Raw genomic sequence first — 14,601 nt, 5'->3', positions numbered from 1 at the left:
TAACAGATTGCCTAGAGCACTTGGGACATTTTTAATTGAATACCAAAGATACAGAATCACCTCCTACTGCTGATTTTTTTTTTTTAAAGCACTATTTTCACGCTAAATAACTCAGCATTTAGAGTTTATTTACCCCTATGATTTTTCTCTGAATTCCAGGGCCAAGTGTCATTAGGACAGAAAGACCTCAGCTCTAAGTACATATTTCCTTACTTAAGAAGACAGAATACTTGAGAAGATAACTCGCATTCCCGGGAACAGAGATGAAGACTACCATGTTGCTTTTCCTGCTTACTCTCTAAAAGTCCTCCCTCCAACTTTGTTTCTCTATTAACTGGATAAAACAGTCTGTATGGGAGACAGAGAAGATTGTTCAACATCACAAAGATTTCTTCTAAAAGGCATGGTCTGGGATGACATCTTTTTAAAGTGTTTTTTTTTTAAGCCTAGTAGATGATTTTTCCTTTTGCAACCATGAAATCTCTTTATGTGTATATTTTAAGAACATAAGAAATAAAAAAACAGTAAAAACTATAAGCTAATAAAATCAGTATGGAAAAGTACAGAGTAGTGGGAGACTTTACCTTATGTATATTTTACCATACTAAAAAAAATATCCCGAGTAACCTGTATAAGATGGGAGGCTAACATCATGAGGCGTACATACGTAGTCTATTACAGATACATAATGGGACCCACGTGAAGAATTTCAACATCCTTACAAAAGCACCAAAGAAATGAAAGCATCAAAAACAAAGTCAGACATTAAAAGGGAGGAATTCTGTATGCCATGGTTAAGCTGCTTCTTTTTACCCCCCCCCCAAAAAATAAATAAATAAATAATGTCAAAATCATTTCCATATCCCTGAACCACGGTGTCAAATTATTCTTTTAATTTATCCGTTACCCATGGGATACAAGAAACCCTCCCTTAAAAATAGGTATGCACTAGAGAAAGATACTCCAAACGCAAGAAAAAGTACATCGTGGACAAACAACCATCCAACGTGGCGTGATAATCTATGTGAGCACACTTGTCTTAAGACACCAGCTGCGCTGCAGGGATGGTTCGAGCTCTCCTTACCTAAAGGAATGTGAAAAGGCTTGCAATCTGCAAGAAGCCACAGTAAGCATTAAAAAAGAAAGGAAGTTCTGGTAAATCTACAATAAAGAAATAACCTACTTTTTAAGAGTTGTGTTAAGGTTTTAACTGGACTCTGCAGTAAAATACAAACAAGCTGGCGTGAAAAGGAATGAGAGCACCTGTGAGATGTGTATCAATTGTCCAAAGAATCCCAGTAAGCTATGTTTATTACACAATGCTTAGAATGTCAATAGTCCAGATACAAATAAGCAAGTCATTTGGTTTTCTGGTATAGAGCATAAGTACATTGACTGCCAAACTTTTATTCAACCAACCAAATTCTGGTTGTAAAAGCTACATTCCCCACAAATGAAAAACACAAAGTCATGCAATCTGGGGGTTTGGCTGGTAAAACAAAAAAATCTTCATGCCAACAGAAGCACAGCAAATGTAAACCATGTTTGTCACTTTCAGCGCTATTCTAATCGACATGGGGCAGGGGGCGGCGGCACGATGGGGAACACACAAAAGCACTGTGAAGTGGTTTTATCGAAATTGCCACAAAAATTCTGCAGACTCATCTAAAATATAAATGCAAAATGAAAAGCAAAGCTCCATATCGAGATTTGGGCCTAAGCGTGGATGGAGAGAGAGCTTACAAGTCAGTACACATCAGTACACAGACGAGCACGCTGTCACCACACCACGGTGTTTAACAGTGTCCCACACAGAACTGAAGGCAGGTCTCAGTCGAAGCGTGCAGGCAGTGCTCCTGGACGTGTCCCCAGCGGGACAACAGGCTCGGCCCACAACCACACACTTGCAACTAAGAGAGATATACTTACCCTGCATGGTCAGGAAGGACTAAAAGGACAAAAGTACACAACCAGAATTTTCCAACAATCTTAAATGTACTCGTAAGATGACTGTTTGGAATGCTATGCCTCAAAGTCGGAAGGCTCCACCTAAAATAATTTAGGCACAACTGCAGGTCCGGTTTGAAGGAGTGGCCTCCCTCACTCGCAAAGAGAATCCAGCATTAGCCACAGCCAAAGTCGGGAGGTAAACACAACCACAACATACTTCAATTTGCCTCAGTTACTTAATGAGCAAAGAGAAATGAGGACATACTTTACATCTTCCAGCTTTTTGGTGATGACGGATCCAACAGATGAGAAAGCAGCTGATGCCTTCTGTCCAGCCTGAGATAAGGTTTCAGATGTCTTTTTGTATCTATGTTAAATTTTAAAAGAACAAAGAAAAGTTAAGCTACCATTTTCTAATAGCAATTATTTAAAGCACAATCACCACCTCTCAGAGAGCTCTCGAAAATTAAAACAAATTTTGTCTTGTCTTCAGAAATCCAAACTCCTTCCCAACCGCCGGGGTGTCACCCCCTCACCCGACTCCTACCCCTCACTGGTGGGCTGTCTTCACCAGCGCCCTGGGACGGCCACACAGAAGGAGGCCTAGGAAGGCAGGGCCAAGGAAATCAGGGTACAGGGCAAAAACAGGAGAAGAGATGAAAATGAGCCAAAGGCTTTTTCCACTGAAGCCAAAGAAAACAAAAATGAAATCAAATTCCTCCCATGCCTTTTTTAACTTTATGTCCTAAAAAGGGATTAGAAGCAAGGTAAGGCCCAAGTGTACTTTATTATTCAAATAAATTGTATGGGCTATCAAGAATTTTTTTTTCTTTTAATTTTGCAGGTCTACAGAGCTACCGAATAAGGACTTGGGGACTCTGGGCAGAGTACATAAAAAGTGCGACACTGAAAATGACCTGACTGTGGTATTTGCTAGAACCTAAAGCTATCACTGACCACCTCCCTCTTCCCATCTATTCAGGGATTAGTGAAGGGAAAAGAAAAACAAATGAATGAGAGCCACAAAGAGGTTAAGATCCTCACGTTACAGAGAGGAATGCTCCAGCATTTTTACTTATCCCATCAAGATGAAATACTAAAAACAAAAGTTTATGGTGATACACAGTCAAAAGACTAGTTCCCTGGACTTCTGTAGGAGAAAGTGGCTCAAAGGGGGCGGGCACCTAGAGCTTTCCTGTCAGGATGCTGTCAGCCTCACTGCGTTGGTCACCAGCTCAGCGCCGGGAACGAAGACACAGACAGTAAAGAACGCACTTCAGAATCTGTCCCTAGAAGCTTGCTCCTCTGTGTGCAGGGACACAAAACGGCATGATGGTCACGCCATATCAAAATCTGTGTGATCAAAAAGACAAAAAGATTGAGGGGTGGGCCTCTGCCACCAGCACCCACCGGAGGTGATGAACCAAGAGTCTTGCGCTGTATAGAGAGAAGAGTGAAGAAAGACTGGCTCTGTACTTGGTCAACCCAGAGTTCAAATCCTGCCCTGACATTTTTGAGTTTTGTGACCTCAGACCTTCCCTGATCCTGTTTCCTTCTCTCTGACTACCTCATCTCTCACCCTATGCAGTCATTCTGAGGACGACTTGACGCATTTCCAGCAAGTCAACATACAACACTGCTGGAACTTAAATGTTATTACTTCAGCTCACAGACGAGGCTGGTTTTCTTTCTATCCCCTAGAACAGTGTGGAAGACCAGAGTTAGAGAAGAGTCAGATGCACCTGAGGACTGGGCGGGAGAGCCCTGTGTAGTCCAAAGAAGAGCTACAGAAGCATCTTCATCTCCTTTCAGTTCTCCTGCCCAGACAAAAGGAGCAAAAGCATCCTTTACATTCTCTAGAAAAATCTATGATCAAGGGAACGTACGCAGATGTTGCCGTCACATCCTGCCAGCCTTTGGCAATGTTCTGTTTTAGTTCCTGCAGTGAGTTGATTCCAAGTTTCCGTTTGATCTCTGCTAGATGCTTCTCTTTTGCTGCTAACACTTGAGACAGAGTCTGGATTTCTTCTTCTACCTATGAGGAAGGGGAGATGGGGCAAAAATACAGCAAGAGTCATTCAAAAAGTGAAGATTATTAGTGCAAAACTGTACTCAAAATTCTGGAGTCATTTAAAAACATTTGATTCATTTGTCTCTTTAAAAACAACATACAGCATGTTGTTAAGTTAACTGGTTACATGCTGATCTCTCCTGTAGAGCTTCTCTTTTCTGTTTTGTTTTTATAATCATTCTTTTTTTTTTTAAGAGAGAGCAAGCACACAAATGGAAGTAGAGAGAAGGGGCAGAAGGAGAGAGAGACTCTCAAGCAGGCTCAATATCCAGTGTGAAGCCTGATGACAGATTCTATCTGACGACCCTGAGATCACAACCTGAGCCAAAATCAAGAGTCAGACGCTTAACAAACCGAGGGTACCCCCAGGTACCCCTCTTTCCTCTTCTTTGTATTTTTATCTTGAGTTGTCCTTGGGCTTCTCCTCTCTCTCTCTATACTTCCTTACTCTGCTATCTCCTGGAAGCTTAGGGCTCAAACCTCCACACAGACAATAATCAAATTATTCTGCCATCCACTCTCTGACCCCTGGTCTGTATTTCCAGCTAGACACTTCCACTTGAATGCCCACAAAATTTGTATTTGTGTACCAAATCAAACCACTCTCCACTCAAATATCCATAGCCAAGTCAAACTGAAATCCAACCTTCCTGTACATTTTGTATGAGTTTATACTGGAAATGACTATCCCAGGGCCTGCCAAAGCCACAGCTGTAAGTAAATCAAACCAGAGAGCCCCCAGAAGTCCCGTGTGGACCCCCTTGATGCTGACTGACCAGGCTTAATTAGCTGCACAGTTAGAGGGAGGCCCCTGACCCAAGGACAGCCAACCCAATGAGCGGCCACCACCCAGTGATGGGCCTGCTATAAAAGATGCTCCATGATCACAGGCTCTCTCATTCAGGAATCCAGTTTGAGAAACTGAGCTAACACTGAAGTAGAAGCTGGAAAGACTTGGATAAAGAAACCCTGAAGTACAGGCAGGGCAGAGTGAGATGAGGAGATACAATAGCTTAAATAGATGAGGAGGACAAAACTCTATGCAGAAGCTAGGGAGAACAGAAAAAGACTTATAAAGCAGAAGAAAAGCCAGAGTCAGAAAAACAGAGGGCAAGAGGCAGACCCACAAGGAGAAGAGACCTCACTCGGAAGAGACCTTCTGTCCCAGGAAGTTGAAAGGGTGGGATAGTCATTAATATTCAAGACCCTTCAAAAGATGTTTCTCATGGCTTGTTGCAAAGCCGTATTCTCAGCCTCAACCTCACACTTCTATGATTCCAAAGACAGCATGGCCTTTGAAATCAACATACGATGGGGGCAACTGGGTGGCTCAGTTAAGTGTCCAACTCTTGGTTTCAGCCCAGGTCATGCATGATCTCAGGATCCTTATAGTGAGCCCCTCATTGGACAAGAGTTTCCTTGTCCCTCTCCCTCTGCTCTTCCTCTTCCCGAATAAATAATTTAAAAAATAAAATGAACTTTTTAAAAATATAGCATTGTTAAATAAACTGTTTTCACTGATTAAATCTTTATAGAACACAAAATAAAAATACTATTCAAGAAAAGGAGAGAAGAATGAATCAAAAGCCAAGTGGCGAGCAAAACAAAACATAGTTCTTTTTTTTAGGATTTTATTTTTATTTATTTGAGAGCGAGTGTGTGCACAAGCTGGGGGAAGAGGCAGAGGGAGAGGGAGAAGCAGGTTCCCAGCTAAGCAGGGGATGTGGGGCCTGATACAGGGCCTGATTTGGGGCTCATCCCAGGACCAGGATCATGACCTAAGCCAAAGGCAGAAGCTAAACCAACTGAGCCACCCAAGCTCCCCAAAGGGAGTTCTTAAGAGGGCAATAATTAGAATGCAGGTCCAGAATGAAGATGACCTCTGTGCTTGTCAGACAGGACCTCTCATTCTGTACCAGTTTTGGAAGTCACACTTAAGTGGACTCTGAAAGAAAAAGGCAACAATGAATGCATGAGGTTCAAAATCAAGTAAGTTCAATGACTTGCCCTAAGTCATCAAACTAACAATGTAGGAACCAGAATTTCAACCCAGGTTTTTGGGCTCCACTTCTCAGTTTACTGGCTAATTCTCACTGCACACTATTAGCTTTCCACTACCTCTTTCTCTAGCCCAACTCCAACTTATCAGATACTCCAAAGAACAGACTTGAAAGATAAATACCCCTTAACACTCCTCTGAAGTTTCCCTTTCCCTAATGACAGCTGGAGAGAAAGACCACTGTCAATCTTACTGAACAAAACATGGCCCACAGGATGCCTGGGTAGCTCAGTAGGTTGGACAACTACCTCCAGCTCAGGTCATGATCCCAGAGTCCCGGGATTAAGTTCCGCATCGGGCTCCCAGCTCCATGGGGAGTCTGCTTATCCCTCTGACCTACTCCTCACTCATGTTCTCTCTCACTCTCTCTCAAATAAATAAATAAAATCTTTAAAAAAAAAAAAAAAACAACAAAAACATGGCCCAGTGCATTCCCCACTTTTGTTGGTTAGACTGTGCTGCCAACATACCTAGCTCAGTACATCACAGCTACCATTCCTTAAGTCAATGTATATATACTATATATACTATATATATATATATATATGTATATATATATATATATAATACACATTTTAAAAATGGAAAAATATATATATAAAAGAATGATCTTTAAGGCACAAAGAATATATCTGATAAGGATCTAGTATCCATAACATATGGATAAAATACTTAGGAATAAATGTAAGGAAATACAAGACTTATGCACTGAAAACAACAAAACACAGCTAAAAGGAAAATTAAAGACATCTTAAATAAATGGAAAGATATTCCATGTTCAGTGACTAGAAGACTCCATATTGCTTAGAGGCCAATACGCCCCTAGATCAAGCTACAGATTTAATAAAAGCCATATCTAAACCCCAAGGGCACATTTCATGGGTAGAAAAGTAGATTCCAAAATTCATAAGAAATTGCAAAGGACCCTAAATAACAATTTAGAGAAAGAAGAAAAAGGTAAAGAACTCCTACTCCCCAATTTCAAAACTCACCACAAAGCTATAATAATCAAAATGGTGTAGTACTCTCAAAAGGATAAACACAGAGATGAATGTAATAGAACCAAAGTCCAGAAATAAACCCTTACATCAATGGCAACTGATTTTTCACAAGGATGCCATGAGCATTCATTCAGGCACACTGGAGAAACTAAATATTCACATACAAAAGAAAGAAGCTAGATGTCTTCCATAAACCACAAACAAAAATTAACTTGAAACAGATCAAAGGCATTTTAAATACAGGAGCTAAAAATCTTAGAAGAAAACATAAGGGTAAATCTTCATGCTCTGAGCTTTGAAAATGGGATTCTTGGATATAACACCAAAAGCACCACCAACTCAAGAAAAATTAGATTTCATCAAAATTTAAAATTTACGTGCATTAAGACACTATGAAGAAAGTGAAAAAACAATATATAGAATAGGAGAGAATATTTGCTAATCATCTATCTGATAAAAGTGTCTAATATCCGGAATAGGTAAAGAGCTCTTATATCTCAACAACAAAAACAATTAAAAAACTGGGCAAAGGATTTGAACAGACATTTCTCCAAAGCAGATACACAAATGGCTAATAAGCACATGAATGTTCAATATCACTGGTCACTAGGGAAATACAAATCAAAACTATAATGACATACCACCACTTAACACTCACTAGGATGGCCATAATCAGAAAGACAGAAAATAATAAATGTTGGCAAATATGTAGAGAAATTGCTGATTGGGATGAAAAATGGCGCCCTTGCTGTGGGAAATAGTTTGACAGTTCCCCAAAAAAGTTAAACATGGAGTTACCATTTGATGCAACAATTCCAGTTCTAGGTATATACCCAACGGTCTATAGGTAAAATAGGTATTTGAACGAGTACTTTTATATAAATGTTCTTAGCTGAGTATCTGCAATAGGAAAAATGTGGAAACTACCCAAACCTCCATCGACACACAGATAAACAAATGTGGTACACACATCTAATGGACTATCATTCAAAATAAAGCACCACGGGCACCTGGGGGGCTCAGTCAGTTAAGCATCCAGCTTTTGATTTCGGCTCAAGTCATGATCTTAGAGTCATGGGATCAAGTCCGGTGTAGGCTCCACACACAGCCCAGAGTCCGCTTGTCCTTCTCCCTCCCCTTCTGCCCCTTCCCCTAGATCACATTTACACACGTGCTGGGTGTGTGTCTCCTTCTCTCTCTCTCTCTCAAATAAATAAATAAATAAAATCTTTTTAAAAAAATAGTTAAGTACCAATTCACAATACATGCTATAAGAATGAACCTCAAAAACATTACACCACATACAAAAGGTAACGTGTATGGTTGCACTTAAATAAAATATCCAGAAGAAGTAAATCCATAGAAAACAAGGTATAAAGCAGGTTATTGCTGCCAGCGGGTGAGGGAGGGGGTGAATGAGGATCCCAGTTTAATGAGTTACAGGTCTCCCCTGGGTGTGATGGAAACGTTTTTGAAACTACACAGAGGTGACAGCAGCAAAAGACTGTGAAAGCGTTAACTGCTGTGGTTGATTTCAAATGGTTAATTTTACGAATGACAGAGAAAGAGAAAGGGAGGGAGGGAAAGAAGGTTGGAAGAGCCCACGTATATCCACAGCACAGCGAAGGGAAGAACACAGGCACTGATGCAGCTGAAAAACCAAGAGTGTTAGACCCAGTGGGGCCCCCCAGGTCACGTTCACTAGTGCTCCTCCTTCCCGACTACTTCTCAGACCCACTTCACCCAGTAGATATCTGTATTCACAGGAAAGCATCACATTCTTTTATTTCCTCTCCCCAATGCCAGAGCTCTAGGACAGGTCACTGTATGTTGCTTTCTCTCCCCTGGAACAGAGGAGGAGATGTTACCATGTGCCTGAGAAGCACAAATGAGGTTGTGAGTGCGAAGCACAAAGTCCCAAAAGGAATGCTTCTTGACCTTTGCAAGTTCTCTTCTCAGCTCTTCTTGCTCTTCCTCTGACAGGGTCTCCGTGGCCCCGATCGTGGCAGCAACATCCTCCCCTTCTTCAGGGACTGGATCTGTTCTCAGCAGACCTGGTTGGAATTAAAAAAAAAAAAAAAAAAATGTCTGTAAGGTACGTGAAGTAAAATTCTCCTTTGGGCTCCTCCACTGCCCCCGCGAGAATAAAACAATTAGACTGGACCCACACATCAACTTTCTGTACCTTCAAATGGCCTGGCTTTTCCTGTAAGGACAAAAGTCTGAGCTACCACTAAAAAACTACCCAATTATCTATTCTGCCAAGTATGAATTTGAAAAATACAGCAATGGCGTAGCTTCTGTTCTTTTGCTCAGTCACAATATAGTTACTGCAAAGTGGGAGAGTCAGAGCAGGCCGTGAATGGGATCTTGCCAGGACTTTTAATGCTAACCTAGTAAATCAGCAGGACTAGTAATTCACGCTAACAAGGAAAGGGGTTTGTAAATGTCTCTAGCTTCCTCTGCTAACCAAATCTAGCACTTAATCTAGTCAAGAACTGAACAAACTCAACACCTACAGAAATTTTATTTAAAATTTTTAAAAATAAAGTTTATTACAGTTCTTTCCATTGTTAGTGGAGGTAGGAAACACCTTCCTGTGGCGCCTGGGTGGGCTCAGTGGTTTAAAGCCTCTGCCTTCGACTCAGGTCATGATCTCAGAGTCCTGGGATTGAGTTCCCCATCGGGCTCTCTGCTCAGCAGGGAGCCTACTTCCCACTCTCTTTCTGCCTGCCTCTGCCTACTTGTGATCTGTCAAATAAATAAATAAAATCTTTTAAAAAAATATATATATATCTTTATTTTTATGTATTATAAGTATATATCTGTAACAGACATATATATTATACATGTCTTTTTATATGTATCTTTATTTTTATATATTATAGGTATATATCTGTAACACAGACATTATGATATATATTATACATATGTCTTTTTATATACATATATATCTATATAAAAACCCAGATAACCTTTAAAAGTCCCAATGTACACAGAAATGATCAACAGCAACATACAAGTTTTCCACATTATTTAAGACCAACAAGGTACAGCCATTCCCCTGGCATAGAGCCAACCACTAGGAGTCCTTCAGGAAGAACTTAAGAACTTCTCTGAGTGGCCAAGGAGGCATTTGATCCTCAACTCTCCCCTCTCATCTCCCCAGTCACCCATGCAATGGGTCCATGAGCAGCCCCCCAAATGTTGAGTGCAAAATATAAGGGGGTACCCCCCAATTTTTTTAATACCTTTTTAATATTTTGAAAAAAATCAAAGTTAATTCAAAGAATCTATAATGAACAAAATATCAAAATTTTAAATGGGCTCAGTATCATGGACTTTTCCTTCCACCTCAGGCTCCAAAATGGCTTTGCACAGTACCATTCTTGATCTTGTCTCTGTTTAAAAGTTCAGTATTTTGCTCACTGTGCTTTTGTTCTAATTTTTCTGAAAACTGCATTAATCTATTATTGGTCTCGATCGCAGAGCATCTTGGTGCCCTCTTAAATTTTACAGCTGAGGCAGGTGGCTGCTGGCCTCCCTTGCCTTATCCTAGTCACAGCTCTGTGTGTGCATTTCCATGTCTCAGAGGTCTGGGTTTTCAGTCTCCTCTGGCAACAGATTTCTGGCACAGGGGACCAGAGAAACGTCTCCTCCTTTTCCTGCTCTTTGCCTCTTTCTGTCAGTGGGCATTAGAGCAATCGCAGATTCCCAACACCCCCAGGTTATTTCTGAGACAGGCTAGCTCAGTCACAGAGCGATGTGCTCTCCCGCCCAGATCAAGATGCCAGGCAGCAGATGACGGACTTTACAGGCACAGGAAAGGAAAGAGGGAAAATAACCTCGCTGTTCAACAAGCGGCCGGCACCACGGCAAACCTCAAAGTATACGCATCAATGACACAACCTGTATGCCCATCGGGTACAGGGTACAAAGACACCTGTTGCAGGGTCTGTCACATATTAACTGCTAATGGCACCTAATAATTGTAACAGCTATCATCACTAGCGTAACGGTACCAAAAGAGAGCCTATCTGGAAGGTGTTTACAGAACACTTTAAGGAATAAAAGTAATACAAATAAGAGAATTAAAAAACAACACGAACTAGAGGTGGAAACAGAATATGATTAAGCTTTCTAATGCACAGACCAGGTGTGACAGGTACAATCTGTAGATGGAAAAAAAGCTCAATGAGTAATTGCTTCTGCAGGCCCCCTCTAAAATATCTTCAGACTGCCCAAGAGAATTCTGTGATAGAAATCGGATCATGTCACTGTCTGGCTTCCAATCCTTTCGTGGTTGGTTCCCTGTCGTTTTCCAGACAAAATTCCCCATTGTTTAGCACCCAGGCCTTACTGGACCTACCCCCTGCTCCACTGGATCCCTCATACTCCAACTGCAGCCAAATCAAACTGTGGATAAGGTATGTATCGTCAGAAATCACTGAGAAGGGCCCGTGTGTGCTTGCAAACATATCCCCTGTGCCAGATTACGTGACGAGACAGTATGAGACTGAAGATGGGAGTATACGGTAGCAATTGTATATGACAATGCAGTAAGAACCACACAGAGTTAATTATAAACATTCTTTATTTTATTTTTAAGGTTTTGTTCAGACTTCTCCAGTCTCCAACCAGAACAGGACTCAAAAAAAAAAAAAAAATCCCCAAAAAACTCTGGTGCTAAACAATACCTTAAAAAACAAAGGCTCTTTCATGTTTTTTTAATAAATACTAGTTTGTAAATCTGCTTAAGGGGGAAAACGTAATATCTAATTACTAATAACGCTTTATGCACAGCTGCCCAATTCTAGAAACAATCTTGGGGGATTCTGATACTATCCAAGTATTTAGTTAGGCTGCCAGGGAAAACAAACGTCTCAGAAAAGGGGGACATGTAGTTGTCCACAGCTGGCTTCAGGACATCAAGATAACCTTGAGATTTTATATTCCCAATCACTAGTAATTACAGGTTCTGGTTTTTTCCATATCAGCCTGTAGGTGGCAGCAAATTATCAAAATTCAATTTTAAGGTGTGGTTTGTTTTAGGGTAACCAAACAGGGTGGGGAGGGATGAAAAAATTAAGGAACACAAAGGAAGAACAAAAAAGGCAGATATCAAAATCAGTGGCAAAACAACAAAAACATAACATCACGACTTAAGAGAATTATGAATAACCACAGCCAGCACCACCAGAGTACATTCTATGTATAATATACAAATCTGAACTAAGTGGTCCAAACACATTACATCACTTACATACACCACTTCTGTGATGCAGAGTTCTGCCAGTTCCAAAGGAGGAAACTGAAGCTTACAGAGCAACTTGCCCACAGTAACACACCTGAATGCATGGTGGGGTTACAATTTTGAACTGAGCTTGATTTGGAAGTATATACTTAAAATCATTGATTTCCAAAGGACAGATGAAGACAAGAGTAGGGGCTGAAGCTCACACCTGTAAGAGACCTAGAAGCAATAATACTTAAGATTCTGTACAAAGGGGGCACCTGGGTGGCTCAGTGGGTTAAGCCTCTGCCTTTGGCTCAGGTCATGAACCAGGGTCCTGCTCAGCAGGGAGCCTGCTTCCCCCTCTCTCTGCCTGCTGCTCTGCCCACTTCTGATCTCTGTCAAATAAATAAGATCTCTAAAAATAAAGAAAAAAAAAATAGACTCTATACAAAGGAAAAGAACCTGGCAGAGGAGGTCAAAAGCAATCTCTCTTCCAAATGTACAATCTCTCCAAACTTAGAGCCTTAGTTTTTCTAGGTATTATCCAATTTCCCCCTATGTTCAGCAAGAGTGCAATATTTATTGTAGAGGCAGAGTCTGGCTTTAGGAGAAAAAAAAAATACTGACTTCTCATTCACAACACAAGTTGGGAAACAGGAACATTTTAACATGTAATTACTTAAAACCGTAAGAACTCCCCCCAAAATTCTTATTCAATCATTAATTTTAATAGTTCTCAGAATCTGATGGAAAACTGTTTTTCAAAGATGGCAAAGAGGGACAACATATGATCAATATTTACTGAGATCTAATCCACCAACCAGGGAGATTCACATTATCTCATTTTGAAAAAAAACATTTTACAACCAACGCCTGATGAAAGCAGTACGATTTATCCCCACCAGGAAAGTGTGACCCTCTGCGGTTAGTAATCTGCCCAGAATCACAGGTGAGATTAAAAATGCAGGTTTTCCGACTCCAAACTCTTGCTCCTTCACTTTCTTTTAGAGAAATTCCAGGGAGCAGGGAGGACAAAGGACAAGCTGGAAGCAGAGGGCTGGGGCCTCCTCTCCAGGGGGCTTCCAACATCCCCCGAGGGTGTAAGAGCACGTGTGGACCCCAGCTGGAGGTCACGGATACCATTACAGAGCCCAAGTGATCAGAGATTGGGGATAATTTGTTCCTTCTGGTTGTTACTATTTTAGCCACCTCCTTAATTCCTGTAGATGTGCAGAGTCTGCCTGTCGCCCCCTGAAGAGTTCTGCAGTGGAGAGCGAGCCTAGAGCCCACCAAGTGCTAGGAATGGCTAGGAGCCCAGGTGAGAGGCCCACCGCCAGTGGAGTGACAGGGAAGATGAACACAGACCGCGGGATCACGCCCCATCAATCCTAAGACAGTTTTTTCCCTTACATTTACAACTGGGAACTCAAGAACAGCCAATCAATTAAGCAGTCCTTGTGGCATAGCTGTCACCCGGGAAACGTGCTCCAAAATTTGCAAAACGGGTGTCAGCAACTGAGAACATCACAGACCTCTCATTCAAGAAAGCCTGCATCACAACATTTTGTGTGCGGAAAATAAAGCGAGACACGGATTATTCCCAGCAGAAAAGCAATTCCAGTAAGCTAGGCAATGCATGAGAAGGTGTTGCAGGAAAACGGTAATTTGGTTTACTCTAAAAAAAAAAATACATGGACGGGAGTGTCATGGTCAACACATGTGTCTGAATAAATCGAAAAGAGTGTTAATAAGCATACAAAATTTTAAGTAGAATTAAATCAGTGTCTCTTGGGCTTTTAACTTGTAGCAATTTTTCCCCTTAATGAACAAATACTCTAATGGTACATCCTAAAATCCACAGTGCCTTGGAAGAGATGAAATACAATATCCCACGCTTCTGAGAACTTGTTGGTAATTGGAGGAAAACAAAGTGCTTCGGAGGCAGCGGAAATGTGTGTGATGAGCAAGCGTGGTGGGGAAGAACAAGGAAGAATGGAAAAAGAGTTCAGTCTTGACCACGTCCATAGGTCAGACTATAAAGTCCTGATGTCTCATCATCCTCTTTTCATCTTGCTACTACTCACGGTGCCAAGAACAAAGCATTTGATAATGCTTTATTTGGACTGATGTACCAATTAAAGATTTATTCAAACCAAGTTTTTCTTCCCTGTCCCATGCATACCCACCTACGTGACATATCCTCCCAAAAATTTCAACTGGAGAAAGAAGCAAAAAAGCCTTTTTTAAATACAAATTTTGAACCGACAATGACAATGACAGCATG

At 41.1% G+C, this 14,601-nt stretch overlaps 1 protein-coding gene across 8 annotated transcripts in view; it reads right to left on the bottom strand.

Moving 5' to 3' along the window:
• Positions 1-14,601, bottom strand: part of LOC309859038 (tumor protein D52) — a 211,291-nt gene that overhangs the window by 124,361 nt on the left and 72,329 nt on the right. For 5 of the 8 annotated variants that reach the window (XM_082719451.1, XM_082719454.1, XM_082719452.1 and 2 more), the window contains exons 2-4: positions 9,020-9,135; positions 3,837-3,985; positions 2,216-2,317 (exon numbers count right to left, since the gene is read on the bottom strand). In XM_082719451.1, coding sequence (XP_082575577.1) covers positions 2,216-2,317; positions 3,837-3,985; positions 9,020-9,135 — 367 coding nt within the window. Of the gene's footprint in view, positions 1-1,084; positions 1,112-2,215; positions 2,318-3,836; positions 3,986-9,019; positions 9,136-14,601 lie in introns of all 8 variants that reach the window. The other 3 variants (XM_082719446.1, XM_082719448.1, XM_082719445.1) reach the window with 1 other exon arrangement.

The sequence above is a fragment of the Mustela nivalis genome (genome assembly GCF_964662115.1).
Source record: "Mustela nivalis genome assembly, chromosome: 2".
Lineage (NCBI taxonomy): Eukaryota > Metazoa > Chordata > Mammalia > Carnivora > Mustelidae > Mustela > Mustela nivalis.
The sequence above is the reverse complement of the archived record's forward strand: the minus strand, read 5'-3'. Positions and strand labels throughout refer to the sequence as shown.